This window comes from Lethenteron reissneri, chromosome 9 (genome assembly GCF_015708825.2).
Source record: "Lethenteron reissneri isolate LAM-NWPU_2019-01 chromosome 9, ASM1570882v1, whole genome shotgun sequence".
In the NCBI taxonomy this organism is placed as follows: Eukaryota; Metazoa; Chordata; class Hyperoartia; order Petromyzontiformes; family Petromyzontidae; genus Lethenteron; species Lethenteron reissneri.
In genome coordinates this window covers 13,658,973-13,682,588 of record NC_083787.1, presented here as the reverse complement: position 1 = coordinate 13,682,588, position 23,616 = coordinate 13,658,973, and the positions used below count along the sequence as shown (strand labels likewise).

The 23,616-nt window shown below is 49.9% G+C and overlaps 2 protein-coding genes across 27 annotated transcripts in view; both read right to left on the bottom strand.

Moving 5' to 3' along the window:
• LOC133340310 (uncharacterized) overlaps positions 1-7,299 on the bottom strand; it is an 81,288-nt gene extending 73,989 nt beyond the window's left edge. For 11 of the 16 annotated variants that reach the window (XM_061548433.1, XM_061548434.1, XM_061548428.1 and 8 more), the window contains exons 1-2: positions 6,921-7,299; positions 6,411-6,618 (exon numbers count right to left, since the gene is read on the bottom strand). In XM_061548433.1, the coding sequence (XP_061404417.1) occupies positions 6,411-6,617 (207 nt within the window). In that variant the 5' untranslated portion in view covers position 6,618; positions 6,921-7,299. Of the gene's footprint in view, positions 1-12; positions 134-396; positions 773-2,374; positions 2,584-6,410; positions 6,779-6,920 lie in introns of those variants that run through there. The other 5 variants (XM_061548440.1, XM_061548430.1, XM_061548439.1 and 2 more) reach the window with 5 other exon arrangements.
• A 9,679-nt stretch (positions 7,300-16,978) lies between these two features.
• ZFHX3 (zinc finger homeobox 3) overlaps positions 16,979-23,616 on the bottom strand; it is a 247,930-nt gene continuing 241,292 nt past the window's right edge. For all 11 annotated transcript variants that reach the window (XM_061548417.1, XM_061548414.1, XM_061548420.1 and 8 more), the window contains one exon: positions 16,979-22,432. In XM_061548417.1, coding sequence (XP_061404401.1) covers positions 20,811-22,432 — 1,622 coding nt within the window. In that variant the 3' untranslated portion in view covers positions 16,979-20,810. The remainder of the gene's footprint in view (positions 22,433-23,616) is intronic.

Here is a 23,616-nt window from a genome sequence, read left to right as displayed (position 1 = left end):
TTTTACTTTTACCTAGGATGGCTAAAACTCTGCATGTCCAACTCGCACCGCCGAGGTGCAGAAGGCAGTGGGAGGAGTCACCACTCAGTGCCAGCAGCTCAGAGGTCTCCCTGCATCGTCACGTGCTGGAGAGCTGAGACGAAGCAACCAGAATCATGTCAGCATTGACGAGAAACAAAAACAGTCCTAATCGGTTGACACACTGTGCCAAGTAAAAATGCCACTTCGTGATGACACTAATGATTGCTCACATCTTTCAAGTGTCTGAAATGTACGTCAGAAATTGTGGAACTGCCTTACAGCAAGAGACGATTATAGTGATCATTAGTAAGGACGATAGTCTGAAGGATGACAAAATTATGACAGCTTTCTCAAATGGGTCTTCTGGTTGTGTACCGCGTGTTTTATTTGTGGCGCGTGTTGTTCAGCATGATGTCCGACGTTTCTCTCCACATGCTGGGAGCTTCTTCAGTTTGCTCATCGTGCAGAACCTGACAAGCCAGCGGAGAGATATCCAGCAGCACAACCAGGACAACCTGCGCAGTTGTACGGACCGACGATGACCACCTCCTTTGCTGTGGTCAAAACGTCTCATCGAATGCCGGCGTGTCCCGGATTCATTGTCGGGAGTGACTGCATTTATATTTTCCAGCCACCTTATTTGTATTCGTCACATATTAAGTGGCTAAAAATAACTTCCGTGGCTTTGATGAAAACACATTCGCTCACACGGCGGCTCAATCAGCAACCATGGAATATTGTATTTCTGCTTCATATTTTCTCGAGCGCCTAGGAGTATTTGTTGTTTCCTGTGCAAAGGCTGAGTAAGCCTGCAGGTAAATCACAGGGAATGTCAATAACACATAAACAGGTGCTGCTTACAGCCAGATATGCTGAAGGGGGCACCAGCTAAAGTGCAATAAGTTTAAATTGTGCGGAGTTTGTGGACGCTAAAAGATATTCTCACAAGCGAGCGAGACGAGTAAATCCTGGCGTGTTGGGAAGGTGGATAACTGCTGGGATTGTAGAGCGGAGCACAAAGCAGTGACCCCGTGCCCGCCCGCAGGCAGGCGGTGGCGAGGTGGTGTGGGGGACCTCGCCTGCTCCACGGGAGGGTCGTGGTTCGACCCCCACGCCTGGTGTGTAGGCCTCGGCAAGCTAAGGTAATTTACCCTTTTTACCGGGTGAAAGTAAAGATGTCGACATGCCAAGGTAAAGGGCAGGGTAAAGGTAGCTCGGAAGAATTACCCGGTAGGGTAAAGGTAGCGTGAAGTATTACCCGGTAAATACGGTACCTTGTTTACCGCTAAAAGCTCCGTGGCGCAGTCCGTGGCCTCCATTTAATAAGTAATATTTATTAAATAAAATTTTAAACACGCTTTAATGGAATGTACTAGTAATGGCAGAACTCCACGACTCCAGGCAGTGGCCCCGAAGCTTGCCATAACGTCAGGGACCGTGGTGATTTACAGCCAACGTCAGTTGAGCGTGGACAATTAGACCCAAGCCGAAACAAAACATATAAAAGAGAATGTTAAGAAATATATATTTGTTGAATGATAGAATATAGTATTGTCATCAGTATGATATAAGTATACGAAGTTTGCAGTCGATACCACATTAGGAAGTGGGTAAAAATTGAGTTACAAGATTTGAGGATACGACAACAGTGAGTTAAAAGAAAGCGTGTAAAATTGGAATCATCGAGAGTATTTTATATTAATAAAGCGCTCTACCTAGCATTTACCGTTATAAACCTTGTTCATGTGTAGTAGTTCCCTAGTAATTACCTTGTAATCGGGTAATCTGTATGGGGTGAGGGTAAAAGGTAGGCTCGTTGCTTTTAACCTTTTACCTTACCAGCTGAAGGGTAAAAGGTAAGGGTAGAGTGATTGTATTGTGGTAAGGTAAAAGGTAGGGTAAAGGTAGGCTCGTTGTTTTTACCTTTTAACTTTTACCTTACCTTGCCGAGGCCCACTGGTGTGTGACATTTGTGGAGTTTGCGCGTTCTCCCCATAGGTTGCGGGACTTTTTCTCGGGGTCGTCCCGGTTTTTTTGCCCTCCATATTTAGAATAGAAATGCCTTGAGAGTATTCGCCTGGTATAAAATGATGTCCACGCGACGATGAGCCACTTCGTTGAGGCTATCATTTGCATACCCGGTCAATCCCTTACCAGTGCCTACCTTATTACAGACCAATTCAAACATTAATGGTCACCCCGTGCCCTTACAGATCTCAACGTTCATCCTACAAAGTACCATCACAAGGGAGAAACACAAATAAACACGTTTTGCCTAATTCCCCTGTACAAGAATACGGGTAAAACGTATGGGTTGACAGGTATGCAATGGTGAGAGCTCCGTAGGCCTTACCTGGTCAAATAAAAGTTTAACAGTTGAGTTTTACTTATTGAGGTAGGTTTCGAGTCGAGGCGATACTAAGAAGAACGGCACCGCGTCAGACAGTAGTGCACGGCCCGCGAGTGTTCTCGATGCCGCGGATGGATACCTCGTCGCCATGTTCGCACCCCGCACTCGTGCTGGTCTCACTCCGCGCGTCACCCATGCACATAGTCCGCGCTGTTGTGTTGGCTGCCAAGTGGCTGATAAATATAATTAATGGTGGTGGTTCGTGCCCAGTGCACTTAAGGAAAAGTTTAATCATGGCCCCAAAGCATAAGTTGTCCCAATTTTTATTTACCACGTATGTTATGTATGTTGTGTGTGATTACAATGGGGGGAACTCGTGTAGGATTAAACAAACAGGGATGGGGCGATCATTTCAGACCCCGGCATCGCAGAACAGCGGTTTTTGCCCCCCACACACCACGGCGTTTTCCAGCGAAGTAAATCCCCCCGCGTTCGGCGAGGCATTAATGTCACTACCGGTACCCGCTCCCCCCCGTGCAGTATTTGTGCACAGTGGTGGTGTCACGGTACACGTGTCCGTCTAGAAGATGTTCACACCTGTGACCACCTTTACGCACACACAGTGTCGATGTAACCTCGCGACCTCCCTGATTCTGAGTCGCAGTGAAGCGGCGTCCCAGTGCCGTCGACGCTGCCCCGCTCGTCACTTCTCGACTACGTTTGCGCGGCGGCGGTCGCTTTCTGAACACGTTCACCGTAGGTGGCACCGGGGGCAATGCCCGCCCCCCCCCCAAAACTGGGCACTTTTATTAATTTATTTCCCGTAGTTTACCATTAAAATTATAAATTAATTAAACAAAGTAACCCCTTGCCCCCCCTCCCCCCAAAATATAGAAGTCAAACTCCCCCTATGCTTACTCTTTGGTTTTTTAGATGTCTGTAAACATGTCACACTATTTGTGTGCGTGGGGGGCCTGGAGGGAAAAAGCTGATGCTATTGAGCGCGGTCAAAATGACAGAATATTGGGGGGGGGGCACGTTCAGAAGAGCCACGTTGTTGTCCAGGGCACAACGAAGATGCTCTCAAATATTCTCAGAGCACGTTCGTTTGCATGTTTTGCCACAAAGTATGTGTGGTGAATGCAGACTCGATGCCTTGGTGTTTGAACATCTTAACCAAAAGGCGTGCAGCCTTTTGGCGTATTCTGGTCTAACACCGTTTGAGACTAGGCTCGAAAGAAAGCTGTCTCTGGTGTGGACCTATCAGTTTCAAAGACAATGCCATATATTATCACAGTATGTTTTTTGTTTGCATTCTGACCACAAGTATAAGTGGTTAATGCAGACATGATTCCTTGTAAAAGGTTTCAGTTTGGTGTTTTAACATCTTAACACCTGTTTTGTTGTCAGAGAAAAGGGGAAAACCCCACTCTCACCTGGTTTTTTGCCATAAAGGGTAAAACCAGTCCTGGATTATCCTAGTAGCAAAAGTAGCTATACATGCTACGGGCCCCGCACTTTCAAGGGCCCCGCGCTAAATGCTTTGAAGCTATCAATTAAAGTTCAGTGATTCTGCACTTACATAACACTTTATGAACGACTGGGTGTTCAAGGCTAGCGATTTGTTGTATTATCTGGCTGTATAGCAAATGAAAAAATACAATAACTTTACTACGCAAGTAAAAACATGTTTTTAATATTTGTGTTTTTTTTCTATTTAAGGCCCCTTTATGACATATGCTAAAGGACCCGCACTAGCTTAATCCGGCACTGGGTAAAACCTATTCCTATTTTGCATCACTTACGATAAAGAACTTACATAACCACCGCAATCACACGTGAATTGGGTCACCGCGCTACTCCCCTCTCCGGCAGGGCCCTACAGCACGTGGCCCGCTCCATTTCTCGGGCCCCCCAGCACGGGCCGTGTGACATCCCCACCACCACACACAACACGTGCTGGGCGCATCATCGCCGGGCTCAATCTCTCGCTTCATAGGCGGCGTTCCCAGCCAGCGGGCAGGTGGAGCCCGACTTCAACACGGCAATCACATCTCCTGCTGCTGCTGCCACTCCTACGCCAGCTGATGAGACAGCTGATGTCATAGGCACTTGTTATCCCCCCCTACGATTGTACCTCCAATCAGACAGCTGCTTACATAGGCACCTGACAGAAACCTCCTGTCCAGCTATCTGGACAGCTTTTGTGTCTTGACAGACACTTGACAACCACTCCTAGGCCAGCTGACGCCGTTGTCACAGGAACTTATCCCCCTAATATTGTAGAGTACCTCCAATGAGACAGCTGTTTACATAGGCACCTGACCGGACCCTCCTGTCCACCTGACTGGACTGATATTCCTCCTGACAGCACTCGACGGACTCCACTCACCAGCTGATCCGGCGACTGTTACAGACACCTGACATCCGTCATCCAGAACTGTGGAGGCTAGGGTTGGTGGATCACACAGATGTTGTGATACTTCCTCGTGGGCGTCGAGGTGCCACACTACCCTGGCTGGCCAGGGCAAGGCAGTACCGCGAGTGGACTAATCGCCATCTGTTTCCATCTGTACGGGGATAGCATGTTGCCCCTTCGTGCACGTGAGTTTTTTCCGGGTGCTCTGGAGTTGTGTATAATAAACACAACTCATCAACGGGCTGAAAACATCTCTCAGTGAAAACCCAATGTAGGAAGAAGGACCGTCCTGAAAAATAGTCCTCGAACTCAGTGTCGCTCTCCTGGATAAATTAAACATTAAATTGTTCTTTGTATCCCCTCCACTTGCACAGCCAATCAGACAGCTGTTTACGTGACACAGCCCTTCACGTCCAACCCGAGTGAACAGCTATTTCCACTTTAACCGACAGCCGTTGCGCCTGAGAGGCCCGTGATAGCCACTTGGTCCTGCGGAGGAAACAACCGTTCCCAATGAAGAATATTCTACCAGTAAGATGCTAGTTTGGCTCCGGCCCACCAGCTGATGGGACAGCTGTTGCTGCTGCATGGTTCCCGAGATCAGCGTGGTAAGAGCGTGGTTAACGTTGGATTCACGCCAGAGGTCGCAAACGGGTTTTGATTCCTTACCCGTACCTGGCCGCACCAGGGTCGCAAACAGGTACCCGTATCCGGCCGTACCCGTACCCTACCCGTACCCGCCCGGGTACGGGTAGGGTATGGGTATCGGGTTACTGATTGCGACCTCTGGGATGAAGCCACGTTGCAGGCGCGGGTGGGTTGATTCTAGGAACTTGAATTGTGAGAGGAGACAAGACGTTGGGAAATGAGTGACAAACGGTTACTAACCAGTGACTCACGGCCTACCCGTACCCGGCCGCACCAGGGTCGCAAACGGGTACCCGTACCCGGCCGGGTATGGGTAGCCGGGTATTGGGTAGGGTACGGGTATCGGGTACCCGGTTGCGACCTCTGATTCACGCATGGGCGTGTATGCATCTGCACGTGTCTGTATGTATGCGTGTTTACGTGCGTCTGTGTGTGGCGCAGCAAGCTAGATAATAAACTAATGCCCTACGAACCCGGAGCATCTCAGTTCGATTCCCCGCCAATGCTAGCATCAGTCTCGAAGGCTACCCGGGGGATCGTTATCTTTGTACGCGTGCCCTGCCTGTGTACACGCCTGTATGCACATCGGTGGTTGTGTCGCGACCAGAGTTCAATTCACGTTCACGACCAACATCGATGGTTATCTGAACAGGTACCGGGCCTCCCCGAGGTCGACAAAGCCTCGAATGAGTGCCATGTGTGGTGTGTCACTGGGGAGACAAAAGCGGTCGGGCGTGGTGTTGGCCACCCACCCCCTCGTGTGCCGTGCCGGTATTCATAAGTGCTACTCGCTAACAGTATAAGGCTATGCGGGGGATCGTTGTCTTTGTATGCATATGTGTAGCTCTGAGTTTATGTGTGCGTGTGTGATTGTATGTGTCTGCATGTCTGTGTGACGGCATGTGCGTTACAAGCAATCACCCTGCGCTCAGTAAGTTAGACCCCGCGGGCACGGGTGTTTCCAACACGCACCCTCCGAGTGTGCGCCCTGCCGCCGCCGCCATCCCCCAGGTCCAGGCGGCGCGGCCTCTCTCCACCGCACAGCCTCTGCAGGTGTCCGAGGAGCGACGAGCTGGCTGATGAAGACGAAGTGATGGTGGCTGGGGCTGAGTTCGCTCCCGCCGCCGCCACGACATCTCTCCCTGCCCGCAGCATCCAACGGCCAGAGAGTCGCTCCATCCTCCAATGTAAAGCAGGCGGAGCAAGGTGGGAGGGGGGGGCAGTCAGAAGATACGGCGGAGCAGGAGACAGCGAGTTTAGCAAGGGGCAGCTGAAGAACTGTGGTGGCTGGAGATGACAGCTAATGGAGATGGGGAGTTACTGGGAAAACGGGAAGACAGCTGAGCAGAGTAGGGGGGAGATGGAGCGCAGGGGGAGGGGGGGCAGCTGGAGTTATTATGTTGAGAGGAGGGAAGAGGGGGAGGTTAAGTTACTGAGTCACTTGGGAGCTGAAGCAGCGAAAGCAGTGGTGCTGGGCATCACCGGGTGGAGCAGGGAGCGCCACGAGCTGGAGGGAGCGGGAGATGTGCGGAGAAGAGAGGCGCGGGATGGAGCCGCGCAGAAGTTGTGCCGGAGGGGTTCCAGGATTGAGCGACCGGACCCTCCTGGACTCGCGTCGTGCCGGGCACTAGCGGGTCCCGCCCTCGCTCCGCGGTTACCGATCGTGCGTGCTGCACCACCACGAGCACTGTATCCCCACCATCTCCATCACCATTATCTCCCCTGCTCCCCCTCTTCTCGGTCGAACTTTCCTTTCTCACTTACTCGGCACCAAGCCGGACGCCGCGCTCTCATTGGCTGCCGGCCGCGTCACGTGACGCAGGCGGTTGGGATCGATCGGGGCATGACGTCACCGGGGACCCCTGCGGAGCCCCCCCCCATACCACCCTCCACCTATGCCCACTTCCCCGGCCCCCCATCATCCGCCGCAACTCCACCCACCTTGGCCCCTCCTCCCATGTTCCGCTATACCACCCTCCCCTATACCCTCCTCACCAGTCCCCCAACTCCAACAGCCTCACCCCCACACCCCACATATCCACCCCGTACCCCCTATACCCCCCTGCCCCCCAATCCCCTCCAGATCCCCCCTCGGAAGCTGATCTGGGTTGAGCCTGCATAGCGATTGAATGGCTGACCCCCGGGCATGCTGCGAGGCGAGGTGTTGGGCAACAGACGGGCTGTGTTTTATGCGCTGTTGAGCTCAAGACCTGGGCAGCTTCGGTTGAAATGAAGCCCTGGGATTGACTCTGTGGGAATGGTGGCGCGACGCTGTGCACGGCTGCACACACTCACGCACTTGATTGGGTTGGTTGGGTTACGTTTGGGTTGAGTGGAGTTGGGTAAGAGTGGATTAGTTGGTTTGGATAGAGTTGGGTGAGTTGAGTTGATTCAGTAGACTGAGTAAGGTAGAGGTGGTTGGGTAGGGTTATATGGGTTTGGTGGGTTGGGGTGATTGGTTAGGGTGAGTTGATTGGGTGAGATCAGTGCCAGGCTAGGTTGAGTGGGTTGACTGGGATAGCTTTACCAGGCTGGGTTGATTGGGAAAGCCGTGCTGGTCCGGGTTGAGTGGGTTGACTGGGATATCCGTGCTGGGCCGGGTTGGTTCAACAGGGTTGGGTTTGTGAGGCCACCCGGGCCGGCGTGGCCGCGCCTGATAAGCCCGCGCGCCCGCGGGGGCCGCGCCGGGCGCGCGGGCTGCGATGTGATTACCGGGCGAGGCACGAGCGGCGGATGGCACGGCCGATAGGAGCGCACGTTTCACTTAATCAGCTCCCATTGAAAAACACGCGCGGCCGGGCCGACACAAATCAATGGCCACTGCCGTCTTGGCGGCGGCTCCTGGGGCCGTCTGCCTTATTTTTTTTTAACAAATGAATAGAAATTTGTTCCGGCGCTTGATTGGAAATTTGATATGGGGCGATGCGTCTAGAGTCCCGGGGCATCTTTTAAATGTGTACCGAATCAAGATGATAGAAATAATTAGTATGCGGCTAAAGGGCATCGCATTGAAATTCCGGCGTGTTCCGATTGCCTCGCTCAAATGCCGGCCCAGTCACCCACCACGCGTGACTCCTAAATTATTTATGACAGCGATGTAAATGTTTCCTTTGTGTTGCGCATTCGTCATATATTCCATCCATCATCTTCCGTGGCAAATCCACTGCTGGATGAATATCTCGCCATGCCATCATCACTGGCAATCGATCCTGCGATGTAATTAATAATCCGCCCGCATCATCGGCCAGCCATGGTCAATCCACTGCTGGATGAAGGCCTCCCCGAAGCCACCGCCATCTCTCGCGATTCTGCGATGTAATAATTTACCTAGAGCAGCTGTGCACGTAACTGAGTTATATCGCTCCATCTCCCCTGTACGCGTCCTCTCTGACGTGTCCATTCCTTTGTGTTGAATATATAATTTAAATATATACGTGCAACGCGTATTGACTGTCAGCACCACGACGGGAACGTCATATGTACACATACACACGGGCGTGTGTGCAGATATAGGCTCTGAAAAATAAAATTACACAATTTCCAGAATGTCGGTATTTTCTCCGAAATACATTTCGACAGTTTAAGAGACGTAGACGTTACACGCGAGTTCTATAGTGTGCTCTCTAGTCTACATCTGCGAAGGCAGACACAACCGTTTAACTCGGGATACATTGTGCAGTGCCTATAACCATGTAATTACATGTGGCACGCGGCATCCACACAGACTACAAAGGAGGAGTGATTTCCTGCTGCTCAAATGAGCATCGAGGCGGCGCTCACCCTCCGCCTCTCGACAACCCTGGGCCAGTCGTAGGACATTCTCCATTTCGATGGCGGTGGGCCCGGTCTCTGCAAAGAACACCGCTGTTTGCGCTTTGCCGCAAAGTGGTTGCTAATTTTATCGACCCCTGAGAGATGACGGTGGGATGAGTCGACCATAACAAGGATTTGGCCTCGCGACATTCCAATTTCCAGCCGCTCGTTCCAGGGCTACATGCGCGTGTAGATATAGAATACACACGGGTACAGGTACACGTTCACTATACGCATGCACGCAGTATTATAATACTTAAAATCAGTACCAAATACAGCCCTTTGGCAATCCTTTGCTGGATGAGGGCATCCATCCATGAGTATTATCGGTCATTTACAATAATATCCATGAGATATATATCTTCTGGATAGTCCGTTGAGAAGGCACATCTCGTTTGCAAGGGTGTCTGATGGGGTCAAGCGACACGTAAGTCATGGGGGTTGTTTGACCATACTTCACCAAGCTAATCAGTACAGATACAATGGAAGCCTCTTTGATGCCCGGGTGCGGTCGAGGGATGGCTCCCTATTGGTCAACCATATTATGTATGATGATGTTCTGGTGATTGCTGCTTATACAGAGGAGGAGTTTGAGGCGCTGCTGCTCAACCTGAAGTGTGCCACGAAGAGTTGGGGTCATTACCATCAGCCCCATCAAAATTAAGCACCTGCCTGAGTATTTTGTGCCATCATACACTCCACCTCCTCAACTCCCCATTGGTAATGGAGCAGTTGTGGAGAGAGTGGAGAGTTGTCCATACCTGGGCAGAATGTTTATCACCAGCTCCAGTTTGACAGCAGAGGTCTCACTCCGAATCAGGCGGGCGGCATTATATTTTCATCGGCTGCGTAACGCTGTGTGAAAGCTACCTGGTCTGTCGCTCCACACGAAGCTTCGGGTCTTCTCAGCCACAGTCATCATGCCCTCCCTTCTCTACGCTTGTGAAACGTGGACCCATCGAATTTAACATCTGCGCAGGTGAGAACATTCAGGCTAGCCTGCCTACGATCCATCCTGGATGTAACCAGGCTGGATTGCGTGAGAAGCTCACAAATCTTTGAACGATCTGGACACATTCCCATCAGTGGCTGGGTCATGTAACCCGCATGCCTAGCCATTGCATGCCCAAGCAGCTTCTGTTTGGCCGGGTAGAGGGGGCTAAACGGGCACGAAATTGGCTGGAGAAGAGATGGGGTGAGTGGTACAGGAGGATGTGGAGCTGAGTGGACTTGCCGAAGAATGGGACCAACGGTGTAAAGATCGACCTCTATGGTGGAGGCTCGTGAAGAACGCTGCTGGGCAGTTGGAGGCAGTCGCCCTCCAACAACAACGGAAGGCAGAGCAGCGACGCTCACAACAACGACTGGAGTGCCGTGCGGATAAAATGCAGCAAGTTGGCAGAATACATCTGCCAGTCATCTCAGTCAGTCAACCCATGGCACCTGGGTCTGTCCCCGTGATCTGTCAGCGAGCCTTAAACATTTCACGTCGCCTCAAAGTGCACCTAGCCTGGCACGTGCGCCGTGGTGACCTCACCGTCACTTATTGGCGAATGGCGGGTATTGGTATTAGTGTGCGTGCCATGATCGTACAGATATCAGACACCAGCTGTAGGCTGGGAATCGAACTCACGTACCCACATGGCACAGTGCATTGACCACTCCCCTGTAGTGTATATGATATGCTGTTATAATATGACAAGTTATTTGGTGATGCTGTTGCATTGGCAGTGGTGCACAATAACGACTAACAACAAACAATAGAACACATTCGCTACCAACAACGTGGTCTTAAAGATATGCAGCTACAAAGAAGAACCATTGCCGAAAACACGAAAAATGTTTTGCCAGGTAAGGCCCACTGAGCTATGTAGCTCAAATGATAGCTCAACGGAGTGGCTTGTTATATACAGGTGTCAGGGTTGGGATCGGGGTCGAACCCACGACCTCCTGAATACCAGGCGAAGTAGTTAACATCTGGCCACCGCGCCGCCCTTTTAACGCCGCAGTGTGATTGAAGAATGGTATTTTTCGGTTGTCATATATGGTTATTACATGTAGAGTACACCTTGCGTGAAAGTTATAAGCGTAGGCGCGGATATGGCACGTGAATACCCAGAGAATAACGCATCCACATGCGTGCTAAGTGGTACGGACATGCACGGGGATGCCGGTCCATGCTGGCTCGCACGATCGCACGCGACATCCAAGAAACGACGACAATGCATGACATTAATAACTCTTGGCGGGGGCTCTGAAGCTCGACTTATTGTCTGCTCATGGAAAACTATTCTCGTGCCAATTCAAACCTGTCGTTGTCGAATCAAAGTGTTCCGGGATTTTTGTTTTCAAGAGCCACGCAGTTGTAACAAATTCAATCTTGCCCACACTCAAAGTCAGTAACGCCCTCTCCCTGCTTACAGGGGCCGTTGCACGAAACGTTAGTCTACTTATGACTTTGTTTCCTGTTGTAATCCACTGTTGGACGTGTCTGTTACAATGGCTGTTTGGCCACACTTGAGCACGCTGGCCAGTGCAGATTGATGAAAGGGGAGAGATCTGCTCAGATATCCACGCCTCGCCGATGTTCACCGCGGCCGGAAATAGACTCCAGGTCGCCGGGTTCATCGCATGCGATGCGCTAACCGCTGTGCCACCGCTCCCACCCGTTGCTGTAATAGAACAGCGTTTATTCGAACCTGGTCAATGTTTTTTTTTATATCTGAGAAAATTATCACGCATACAGTATATACACACACGTAGCCTTGGGGCAAGTGCTGTAAAGCGAGCACCTGTTGAGGCTAGTGTGACACAAACGGGAGTGGGTGACCAACACCACGCCCGGCCGCCTTTGTCTCCCCAACGTTGACGTTTACACCCCGCACCAGATACTGTACTAATTTCAGGCTGAGTCGACCTCAGGGGTGGGAGGCACAGGGCCGATGAAAATGTATGCCACTGTTGTCGTTCGTGAGCGGAAATCGGTCTCGGGTCGCCGTGTTGGCAGCGCAGCGCGCTCACCACCTCGCGATCGATGAACATCGATATTAAACCAACCATGTCCATGTACGCTTCGAATCATCGAGTGCACTGTATCATGAATATTGCGTCCATGTTTTCCTCGGACTGTCCTGTGAAGGTGTTAAGAGAAAGTGTGTCGCGGGCTGCCACCATCGGGTCGCGTCATCAGGTCACGTCACCTCTGCAGCCACTAGAGGCGCTACCATCCACCACAATCTTCACTTAAAGCTTTCGTGACTGCAGAAATTCATATTCTTTGGGTCTTTCGGTAAAGTCACGTAGATAGGGTCAAAGAAAATAGAAAATAAATGAATAAAAACTACGACGTTTCGATCGCAACACAAGTGTTCGTCATCAAGAAGAAAAAAGAGTCTGCCTCTTCAGCTGCCTCAGCAGCTGTCCCCCTCTTTTTTTATTCCTGATGACGAACGCTTGTGTTGCGATCGAAACGTCGTAGTTTTTTGTTATTTTCTTTTAACCTATCTATGTGACTTTACCAAAAGACCCAAGAATGTGCATCCACCACTATGTTTAAACACAGCCACAATTGAACCTCATGGCGGGACTCCGGGGTCCCACAAGCCCCCGGCTATCGCATAAACATCATCATGTTATAATATTCTTTGGGTCTTTCGGTAAAGCCACATAGATAGAACACATAATAGAAGCAGGAGAGCTGCTGCGAATAGAAATCCTCAGCAGTTCTCCTGCTATAATATTCACCTGATGACGATTGCTTGTGTTGCGATCGAAACGTCGTGATATTTAAGTCAAGATTATATTATAATGTAAACAAAAACTTTGCTCTTTTTCACCAATGGGTTTGAAGGATGGTGGCAAGTGTTGTCTTGTTAAACTATGCCTCTAAAACTGAAAACTACTTACCTGCAGTACCTCTATTTAAATACACTATCGAAAAAATGATTTACACCCCTCCGCAATCATCGTGTTTCTCGGTGTGAATGTGTGAACACACTTTGTAAACAGTACATACAATAGTACGTGTTTTTAATGCGCTGTTCATGTTGTATCAAGCGTTTATACCAGTGTTACTTCTACAGAGTAGTGGGTCGCCGCTCCTCTTATCCGCATTGATACGAGCGATATGTGGGGACTATGGCTTAACGGCAAAAAAAAACCTATCTGCACAGATGCATAAGGACAAGAGAAGTATGATCAAACAGGAGGAATTAACGGTGCAACGCATCTCATCTGGTAAATATCTGCAGAAAATAGGATTGTCATCGATTGATCCTGGCCGCAGACATTGGTAGGTCATACATAATAATGAAGACAAGAGAGCAGTTTCACTGTATTATACATACCGCTATGACAAATAAAGGACTTAAATCGGGTAGGCAGTTTGAGCAGCTTTGGATAAGACTTATGATCCTGCCCATAACCGAGCATGGAGTGCATTCGCTTGTTCAGCTCTTCTGCGCATTCGTCCTCGGACACGACATGACAACAGAATGATCCGCGCCAGGTGGGTCGCAGCGTTAATGTTTCGCGGTGGGACGGAGTTGCCAAAAATTAATTAATTACGATTTTGAATTCCGTTTTTTCGGGACCCCGGGGTCCCGCTATAAGGTTCATTTGTCGAATCCAATCCCCCCTCCCAGTGTTGTACCTGCGACGGAAGGGCACGTCGCACGCCAGCTGTCAACCATTCGCTCCAATTTGAAGAACATTTACCCGGTTATCAACCACGTGCGGCTCTGCCGTAATTATCTGCGAAATATATTTGTCCCAACGCCAAAGGCGCCAGGCAGGTGCAGGGGCAATCAAACAACTGCAGAGCAGTAGCAATAATAATAATGGTGGTGGTGATGATAATCACAAGCAGAGATGAGTGCCCTGGAGCTTGCGAAGGTGAGATGACGCCGGGCAGATGTAACGCGACGCCGGTGTCAGCCGGTTAATGCACAAAACGTAATTAAATCCGGAGATAACTCGACACTTAAGCTTTATGCTGCGCGGTATTAAAGAGCTGTCGCGCGCGCCGTGCATGAGGCCACGTGCTCTAAACACCGGCCGCCGATATATTCAACATCGATTAGAAATTATGGGCGGGAGTGCAACTCAGGTCGCCGGGTTCATAGGGAAATGCGCTGACCAGTGCGCTAACCCATCGTGCACACCGTGGTCAAGAATAATGACGGGAGTGGCAAGCCAAGGAATTGAGAAGTGTCATCAGAGGCTCCGTGCCGTGGAGATGGAGCGACGAAATCCTGGTCGTGTACAGGTGCTCGGTGGATTGTTAAATGGTAAGGTCGCGAGAGATGGGGTGTTTTAGCAGTGGATTGATCATGGCTACCGATAATGACGATGAAGATGCTTTATTTTTTTATTATTTTATTACTTCCCTTCTACGTGACTTTACCGAAAGAACCAAGAAGATGAAGATGCTGTTTGGATTTTGACATCTTAGGATTGTGAGGGATGATCGCGGATTGAGGAAGCATTCATCCAGCAGCGGGATTGACCAAGGCTGAAAATGATGGCCCACCAGCGCTGTGTGCATAATTAATGATAGGGACAGGCAAAGAGATTTGGGAAAGACGCAGCCGCCTATCTCTCTCGTGTCTCTCTTATTTCACTGTGCGAGCGAGCGAGCGAAATAATAAAATGTAAAAAGACAAAAGCTATATAAAAAAAGAAGAGCAATTCTCTTTTTTCTAGACATCTAACTCATCTCTTAGCGCGGGGACTAATTCATCCCCGCTTTCTGAAAGGCGGAATTCATTTCCTGGGCCGCGCTCTCCGATATTGAAATCTGTCGGCATTAAAATTTACTCGCAGCGTGATCCCCTTTCCCCAGGTGTCGTCATTCTGCGGGGATGTGACACGGATCGCAGTCCCATTTCTCATCCCAGCACCTGGAATTTATTCGAGGCCCGCGGAGCTCAGAAACGGGTGGGGTGGGGAGGGGAACGAAAGCGGAGTTGGTGGTGGTGCGGCGCGGCGCTCTGCCGTTCCCTTTGATGTGTCTGATATATCGTGGCCTGTGGGAGAGATACTGACGCTCCTACAGTCTAGAAATTTCAGCAATAACCCGCTGTGATCAAGGCTAAGCTTATCTCGCGTCAGCATTTTTGCTTGAAGCAAATGTACGGATTTTTTTTAAATACCCGCCCGGCGCTCAGACGACGTTTCGCCGGATTTTTGGGCGAGTTTTTGCGAGATGCAATGGCCGCGGCCACCACTGCGACAAATTGTGTTTTCCGTAAAATGGAAATGTCATGTATAAAAAAAGCGGCAAGGAGAATATATGCGGCATTTCGAATGAGTATGTTCTATACCCGGCGCAGCCCGCGTAAAGATTTCTGATGATACACCCAACATTGTATCGACACGAGAGCCGTCAGAAACGGAAAACTGCGGGGAGAATGTTGATAAAGTCTCGACTGTTGTTTTCTGAACGGTCTCATTTCCACATCTAAAAACGTGACCTTATGCACGTTTCGATGCCCACGCACACCGAGCGCTTGTTCATAACGACTTCTGACGGTGCGTGCACAAGACTAGCAATGCACGCGTATTCATAGGTCCACTATTATTCCATGAAGACCGTTTTTGAAATAAATATTTTAGTTCATAAACCTGTGGTCCTTCGCGGACCAATGTTTTACTGCAGCATTTGTTTAATCAGGGAAACCCAGGTCCGGAAACAAACTCAGTTTTCAGACTCAATCGACAGCCAGGTCTGTTAATTTAATGTTGCTGTGTGTGGCCAGTCACGTATATTGTGGAACCATCCTATTAAAAAATCATGGTGCCCCGTTCAATCCAAAACAGCGGCATTCTAAAGAACCTCATTATGCGCAGGTTTTTCAACCTCAACAAATACATCTTTCAAACGATCGCCACCACCAAGGATGCTTATGAAAGAAAAATGTAAACGCTTTGCCTAATGAAGCCGCTGTGCAGAGGAATTGCCTGCGCCGAGACACAAACATGTTACCCAAACAGAGGCCCTGGGAATTTGGGGGTCATGGGAGGTGAGGGATGCGCCCTTGTGCCGTTTTCAAGAAAGCTTTCACTTTCATTCCATGCTCCTCCTCCTCTCAGAGCATCCCGACTCGCACTTCACTCACTCAAACACAAAGATCCCCCGTATAGCCTTCAGCGGCCTGCACGGGCAAGCGCCGTTGGCGAGCAGCTATTAAGGCAGGCACGGCACACGATGTGGCCGGGACCACGTCCGTACCGCCTGCCTCCCCAATGCCGATATATGCACACCGCACCAGTTACTTGTTTAAGGCTGAGTCGACCTAGGGTAGGTTCACGACCGGTTAGAATATTCGCCAGTTATTGGTAATGAGTGGGAATTGAACTCGGATTGCCGGGTTCGTACTGCATAATGCTAACCACGAACACTACTGCTCCCCAAATGTTGCACACAGATCACCATAGACAATCATCGTGAATTGCATCCATTAATATTAATTATAATTTCAGCCCTTTTTTATATCTACTGCTGGATGAAGGCCTCCCCTCGCTGTGTCAGCAATGGCGGCTTGTTTGAATAGAATTCACGACGCGGCGTATCCCGTGCCACTAAAGTTCGCCATTTCCCAAGCGAGAACAGGTCACCAGGTCAATAGTGCAGCGTGCTAATAACTGTGCCACCGCTCCCTCCCCCCGTAAACCTACGAAACCAGATGTAATGATATTTCAATAAATAACAACAATAATGAACAACATTATCATGAAACACAGACATGAGCTTTATTTTGGTCATATCAATTTTTAATGTATCACAACGAGCAGATCCATACTATAGGGTCAAATACCAGTACATCTACAATAAACATATCTATGACAAGTTTTGCAACATAATTAAAAAGACTTTTTTTTTACTTCATTAGTTTTACTGTGTTACGGCACAGCTTAGTCAAGACGTTCAGAGGTTACATTAACCAAAAGAAAAACCGAAAGACTATCATAGAAAACAAGAACATGTACTTTTTTGGTTTAGTGTGCAGCTTACAGTCAACAGCTATGAGAATTGTATAACCTACAGCAAATTGTACACGGTCGAGACTCGCGCCATAGGCGCGCACCCCTGGGGATGCGCGCGCTGCGCAAGCGAGCGATCGCCTCTCACAACGATCAAGACACGAGAACAAACACGACGACTTGAGTTAATGCTCCTCCCTCTCTTACTTCGTTGCCACAGTTAATCACAGTTTATTTAATGTGGCAAAGAAGAATACGAAGAAGAATTAGAAGGAGAAGAAGAAGTAAAATCCTTTGGAAATGTTTGGCCACCTTTTGAAAGTGTATTGAAGTTTTTAAAGCTTTTCTTTATTTTTTTTTCATTCAGTGCTTTCACAATGCAGACAGTTGCACGCCCATTCGAATACACACAGCCTCGTCCATCTCCTCCCCATGCTTTGGATCCGCTTGGGTGTCGGAGCGGGGGGGGGGGGTTTGCACTCTGAGGGTTTTGAGGGTTAAGAGTTCGTTATCAGAAGAAAGTCTTTGGACAGCGTCGTGAGGTTTTCTAGCAGTTCCACACCCTGCATGAGTAGAGACTGGACACATTGCACCGTTGACAGGAGGCCAGGTCCTCTCCACGTTTCTTTTTTTTGTCATCGTCAAGAACTAAATGCAACTATACAAGCTCCTCGCGCCATCCTCCACACCTCCTCCTGCTGCTGCTGTGCCCCCTTCTCCCCAGGTCACCGAATCAACGACGCGCGAAAACAGCAAAACATACCGACACTGATCGCGTGACAAAAAAAATGATACAGCCTTTCACCGAAAACATATACAAAACGGAGAGATGACGGAGGCGGCAGGGAATAAGAGCGGCAAAACAAAATACACATCTGTACAAGTCTTGCATTAAGACACATTTAACTTAAGATAATCAGCAAAATGTAACACATTAAGGAACATGCCAGCGATTGATCTGTAACGTATAAAGGGGTTCATTATGTTCAGCAACAACAAAAACAACAACAAAACTACGAGATGGCAGATACGTAACGTAAAGTTGCGTAATAGGCAACGATGCTGATAATATATATACAACTGTTTGGATATATGTCATGTCTCAAACTAAAAACATACTTTTTTCCCGTAGATGCTATTAAATACTTTGGAATGAATCAGTAATGGGCCTTCATATTATTTATTTTTTACACAAAATCCTTCTCAATACATTACTATTTCGTGGGATGTAAGCAGTGTTCACAGTCTTGCGAGTTCCAATGTAACAGCCGATAAGAACTGCACCTAGAAAACAAAAGCTGCTCTGGCTTTGCGCCCAGGCCCTCTCTCTCGCTCTCTCTCGCCAGGCTCGTGGTAGCAAAATAAAGAAACCACTCGGGTGACTATGGCATGACGCTTGCCTAAACGACGCGAGGCCACATAAAGCTTATATGTTTACCGATTAAAAAACAAAATCTCTACAGTAACAACACAAGTGTCCAGATGTTGACATCCGCAGCCGTGTTAAAGTCCGCATCACAACAACAACAACAACGGCGTCCTTGCGAAGAGAAAACAAACAAAAACGGCTCTCTCTTTTTGTTTTAAACGTAATTTAAGCTCAATCGATGTTATCGAAATGCTCGCCAAAAATGTTGCCACTGCTGTTGCTGTTGTTGGTTGGTTGTTTTTTTTTATAGTTTTTTTTCAACACAGTTTTTTTTTCAAGTATACAATACCTCGCTCGATTATGCACCAACAGTTACAATTGTCGTCTTTGGATTATTGTGAAGAGGGAGAAAGAGGAAGGGAACGACCCCCAAAAAAGGGAGGAAAAAAATAAAATAGAAATAACTTCTGACACCGTTGTGTTGACTGCACAAGAGGCTGCCTCGCTAGGTTTGGGGCGCGGGGTGAGGGAGCGAGGGGCACGACGGCGAGCGCAAGTGGCGGATTGCTGCGAGGTATCGTGGTGGCAAGTGCACATCAAATCGCAAACACAAGCAAAGGGGCGACTCGTCTTCTTAAAGCAGAGGGGCGCACCGCCTCCTTTTTACACCATTTCTACAGATTCTACAAAACAACGCCAATGCGTGAGGAGTTAAAGCTACAGAGGAAGGCTAAGAGCAGTAGATTTAGGCCATGGCTGATGCATGTTTTCGTTTCCATATTTTTCTCATTTTTTCTATGTATATAGAGAGCTACTTAGGCCTACAAATATATTTTTTTGTATTCATCAGAGAAACGTGGAGTTTAGTGGCATCTGTGGTCATGGTTTAAATCCCATCAACATGGATTGTGTAAATAAAAACCGATGGCGACTGTCTTCGATGTCTACGTTAATGCATCGTAGAGTGGCCAGGTTCTCACGGCTGGAAACTTTGTCCAAAGTTTGGCCGCGAAAACCCAACCATTGTGGCATTAGACGGTAACGTTGTACGACCCCAAGGTAAAATGACACGGACTGTAACAGCCTTTGCACTTTTATGCGGTCAAAACAAAAGACACCCAAAAGAAAACCTTTGTCGTTCTATCTGTATTGACCTGAGACTCAAAAGTACGGAACTGTGAATGTTTGTGGTAGGTAGCAAAGTAACAACTTAATAAATTCTTTTCAGGAAAAAAAAAACATCATCTCGTAAGGAATGCACTGGCACTTAACTCAGACAAGACTCCCATTTAAAATAAAAAAACAAAGTACTGTACGTTCCAGATACTATCGGGTAGGGTTGAGGTAAGTGCTTCTACGCGCCTTTAAACAGACCAAAAAATACATTGTTTTACCTTTAAGTTATTTTCATAGAACACCGTATACTAGGAGCAGGTTTATACATACGGGAGAATGACCCCAATTTCCTTATTTTTTGGTTTTGTTATAAACTTTGGAATCTTAATTGCTTAAGAAGTTCAGTTTGTTTTAGTCTCTCGCCTACCTATGTGTAACAAACGCACGGTGCAGCTGTCGGGCCCTGCGCTGTAAATGCTTTTGCCTTGAAACGTCCCGGGCCGAGAGGCCTCTCTCTCTCACGGCGAGGGCCGACAGGGGCGACAGGGCCGACCGGCCTCTCTCTTTCTCTCGCTGAGGGCCGACGGGGCCGACACCGCGGCCGGGATTTCGCGCACCGCGTGGGGCTGCCGTGTTTATCGCCATGACCGTTTAGATAAAAAGAGTCAGGGAAGGAGGGCCAATCGACTTTTTTTTTACCCCCTTAGAAAATTTAAAGGTTTGCATCAGCAGCCATAAATATTTGTTTTGTTTCAGTCCGAGCTGAGCCCAACTGGCAAGGACACGACAGTTTGTCAAAAGGCCCACCGAGTGTAAGCAATTTGTATCTACACACCTATGAGTTTTAATACTAGCTAGCCATTCGGGGGATACATCATTTCTAGGATCCATGCGCAGTGTGCAATTCTCTCGATAGCAGTCTCTCTTTCCGCTCAGAGCCCGAAGTGCGCATGCCCTAAACCATGCTGTCTGAGGGTGCTGCGCCTCCGAGTGGGCCCGCCTCGGCCTTTGAGGGGGCTCACGCCCAGCAAAAGCTGCGGAGGAGAGGGGGGGAGGTGTGGGGTGGTTTCGGGGGGGGGGGGGGGAAGGCCTCACGGACAGAGGCTCTCTCGCTCCGAGCCACCGGCCGCCATGGCGCTTCCTTGCGGGCTACACGGCTCTCCCTCAGAGTCGTCCGAGCAGCCGCCCAGCGTGGCGCCGGGGGCTTGGGCCCCGGAGGAGCCGAGAGAGCTTGAGGTAACGGCCGGCAAGAAGTGGGGGAGGGATGGCGGGTTGACCGGGGCGGAGGACCAGGGCCTTGCGGTGGAGAGGATGGCTTCCAGGGAGGCGGCCATGGTGCTTGCGGTGGCTGCGTTGCTGCTGCTGTTGTTGTTGTTGTCATTGTCGGTTGGAGGCTGCGAGGTAGACGCGGTGTCAAGGGTGGGAAAGGAGTGAGGTAATAGTCTAGCGTGCTGCTGCTGCTGTTGCTCTTTGGCGTCAGTCGAGGCTCGTTTGGCAGCTCGCTGTCGGTGCGAGGCCGACAGGAGGTGGCGGCGCAGGCCGTCCTCCCCCAGCAGGGCCACCTCGCAGGCCGAGCAGTGGTACTGACCTGAAGGGACGCGGAGCAGGGTCTCCTGGCCGTCCACCGAGGCCTGCCCAAAGTAACAGAACGACTTCTGGTGGCTCAGGGCCGACGCTTCATCGCTGAACACCGTCTGACACTTCCGGCAAACCAGGCTGTACTTCATTTCGCAAAAATCTGCGGTGTACTGTTCGGATTGGCTCAAAACGGGAGTCTTGCTCGACGCTCTGCTCTTCTCTTCCACTTTAAAGGCAGCATCTTCGGCCTTCTGCTGGGCTGGGGGTTGTCCGCTAGCAAGCTCAATGCGTGGCTGGTGCTCCATGGAGGAGCCATTTGCTGAATGCGCATGACTCATCCTTTGTTGTTGCTGTTGTTGCTGCTGCTGTTGTTGCTGCTGTTGTTGCTGCTGTTGTTGCTGCTGCTGCTGTTGTTGCTGTTGTTGCTGCTGCTGTTGTTGTTGTTGCTGCTGCTGTTGTTGCTGTTGTTGCTGCTGCTGCTGTTGTTGTTGGTGCTGCTGTAGTTGCTGCTGCTGTTGCAGAGCCTCCTGCATACTCTGCTGGTACTGCTGCACTTGCTGGTGCAGCAGCGAGCCTGGCGCCAGACCGCCGGCCAGGGCGGCCTGGGCGAAGGCGGGCCCGTAGGGGAACAGACTGGCCTCCATGCCGTACAGAGGCTGCAGGTAGCCGCCCTGCAGCGCCGCTGCCGCTGCGGCCGCCGCAGCCGCCGCCGGAGGGATCTGGTGGTGCGGGGCGGTGTTGAAATAAGGAGGGAAGCCCGGCAGGAAGCAGGGAAAGAGCTGCCCGGCCAGCAGCGCCGCCGCTGTGGCCTGGTCGCCGGCCAACGCGGCCTGCAGGGCCTGCAGCTGGGAGTGGTCCATGGCGCCTTCCATCGCCTCCTGGGCCGCCGTGGCCGAGGCGGTTTCCGCTTTCTCCTTTTTCACCGCCGCCGCCGCCACCAGCTTCAGCTTCTCTTTCTCCGCCTCCTTCTCCTTCTTCACGCTGCCGTGCTGCTCGGGTTGGTGCGCCGAGGCGGACTGTGGTGGCGTGGACATTCGCGGCTGCTGAGGTTTGACCGCGCCGGAGAGGGAGAGGCCCGGCGAAGGGATGGAGGACATCGGCAGCCCCATGAGGCTCGCGGTGGATGTAGCCATGGCTGCGAACACGCGCAAACGCACGCGCACACAGATGCATTTTTATTTAATATTTGTTATCATATGACCCACTATCACTTGTGCATCATCAGCCCATTGCTAGATAAGGGCTTTCCCACACCCGATGGATCACGGGGGTTTGTTTGATCATACCTCACCACTCTGATCAGTATGGGTTGAAGGTCAGGAGGGTAGATATGCGGCAGCATAGAAGAACAGTACAACAATGCATTTGTCTGCGATGCGGCCTGCTGTGTGCACGCAGTGGTCACACCCATCTAAGCACTATTGAGATTCAGCCCCTGCTTCGCGTCCGAGATTTGACGCGGAGTGAAACCACCGCCGGCGTGCATGTGTGGGAGTGCGTAGGAGTGTATGTGTGAGTGCGTGCAAGTGTGTGTGTGTGAGTGCGTGCTTGCGAGTGCGTGCTTGCGAGTGCGTGCTTGCGAGTGCGTGCTTGCGAGTGCGTGCTTGCGAGTGCGTGCTTGCGAGTGCGTGCTTGCGAGTGCGTGCGTGTCACAAGCCCCATTTTTAAAAAACTAACGTATCCGTGCGGCACACTGACACACGATGAAACGGTAGAAATATCTTCGTTATTTTGGGTGGTGAGACAGCCTTGTGGCCCGATTGATTGCATGACTTTTTCATGAAGTCAGCGGTTCAATTTCCGCAGCCAGTTGGTAATTCCTGACGCAAATTGACAGACCTGATGTGCACTGCAAATTGAGCATTAAAGACCCCGTGATCACATTTGCGTTAAGCAGGGTCATGGGGTGTCGCTATCAATGTTTATATTTGCTCCATTGTGACAAAAAAAAGTCCCTTAGTTATGATTCAGTAACACATTTGTGAATACAAATTTGTGAATACAAATGTTTCCTTGCTTGTTAGGTGGATGTCAGCGAGCACTAAATATAAATAATGTCTGCAACATAAAAAAAAATATATACACAGAATGAAATGTAAACAAATGGTATTCTTCCATTTGTTATCGTGAACCGTGGTAAATCCACTGCTGGATGAAGTGCTCCCTGAAGAGCTCCCCCATTATTACTGAACCATCGTATTAACATTGCATAATCTTACAAAAAGCAAATCAGTCACGAACAATGTCAGACTGATGGGGCAGAATCATAGGTGGCAAAAATTAAATCGTCAGGCAATTTCGCCTCCCCTTCACGAGTCT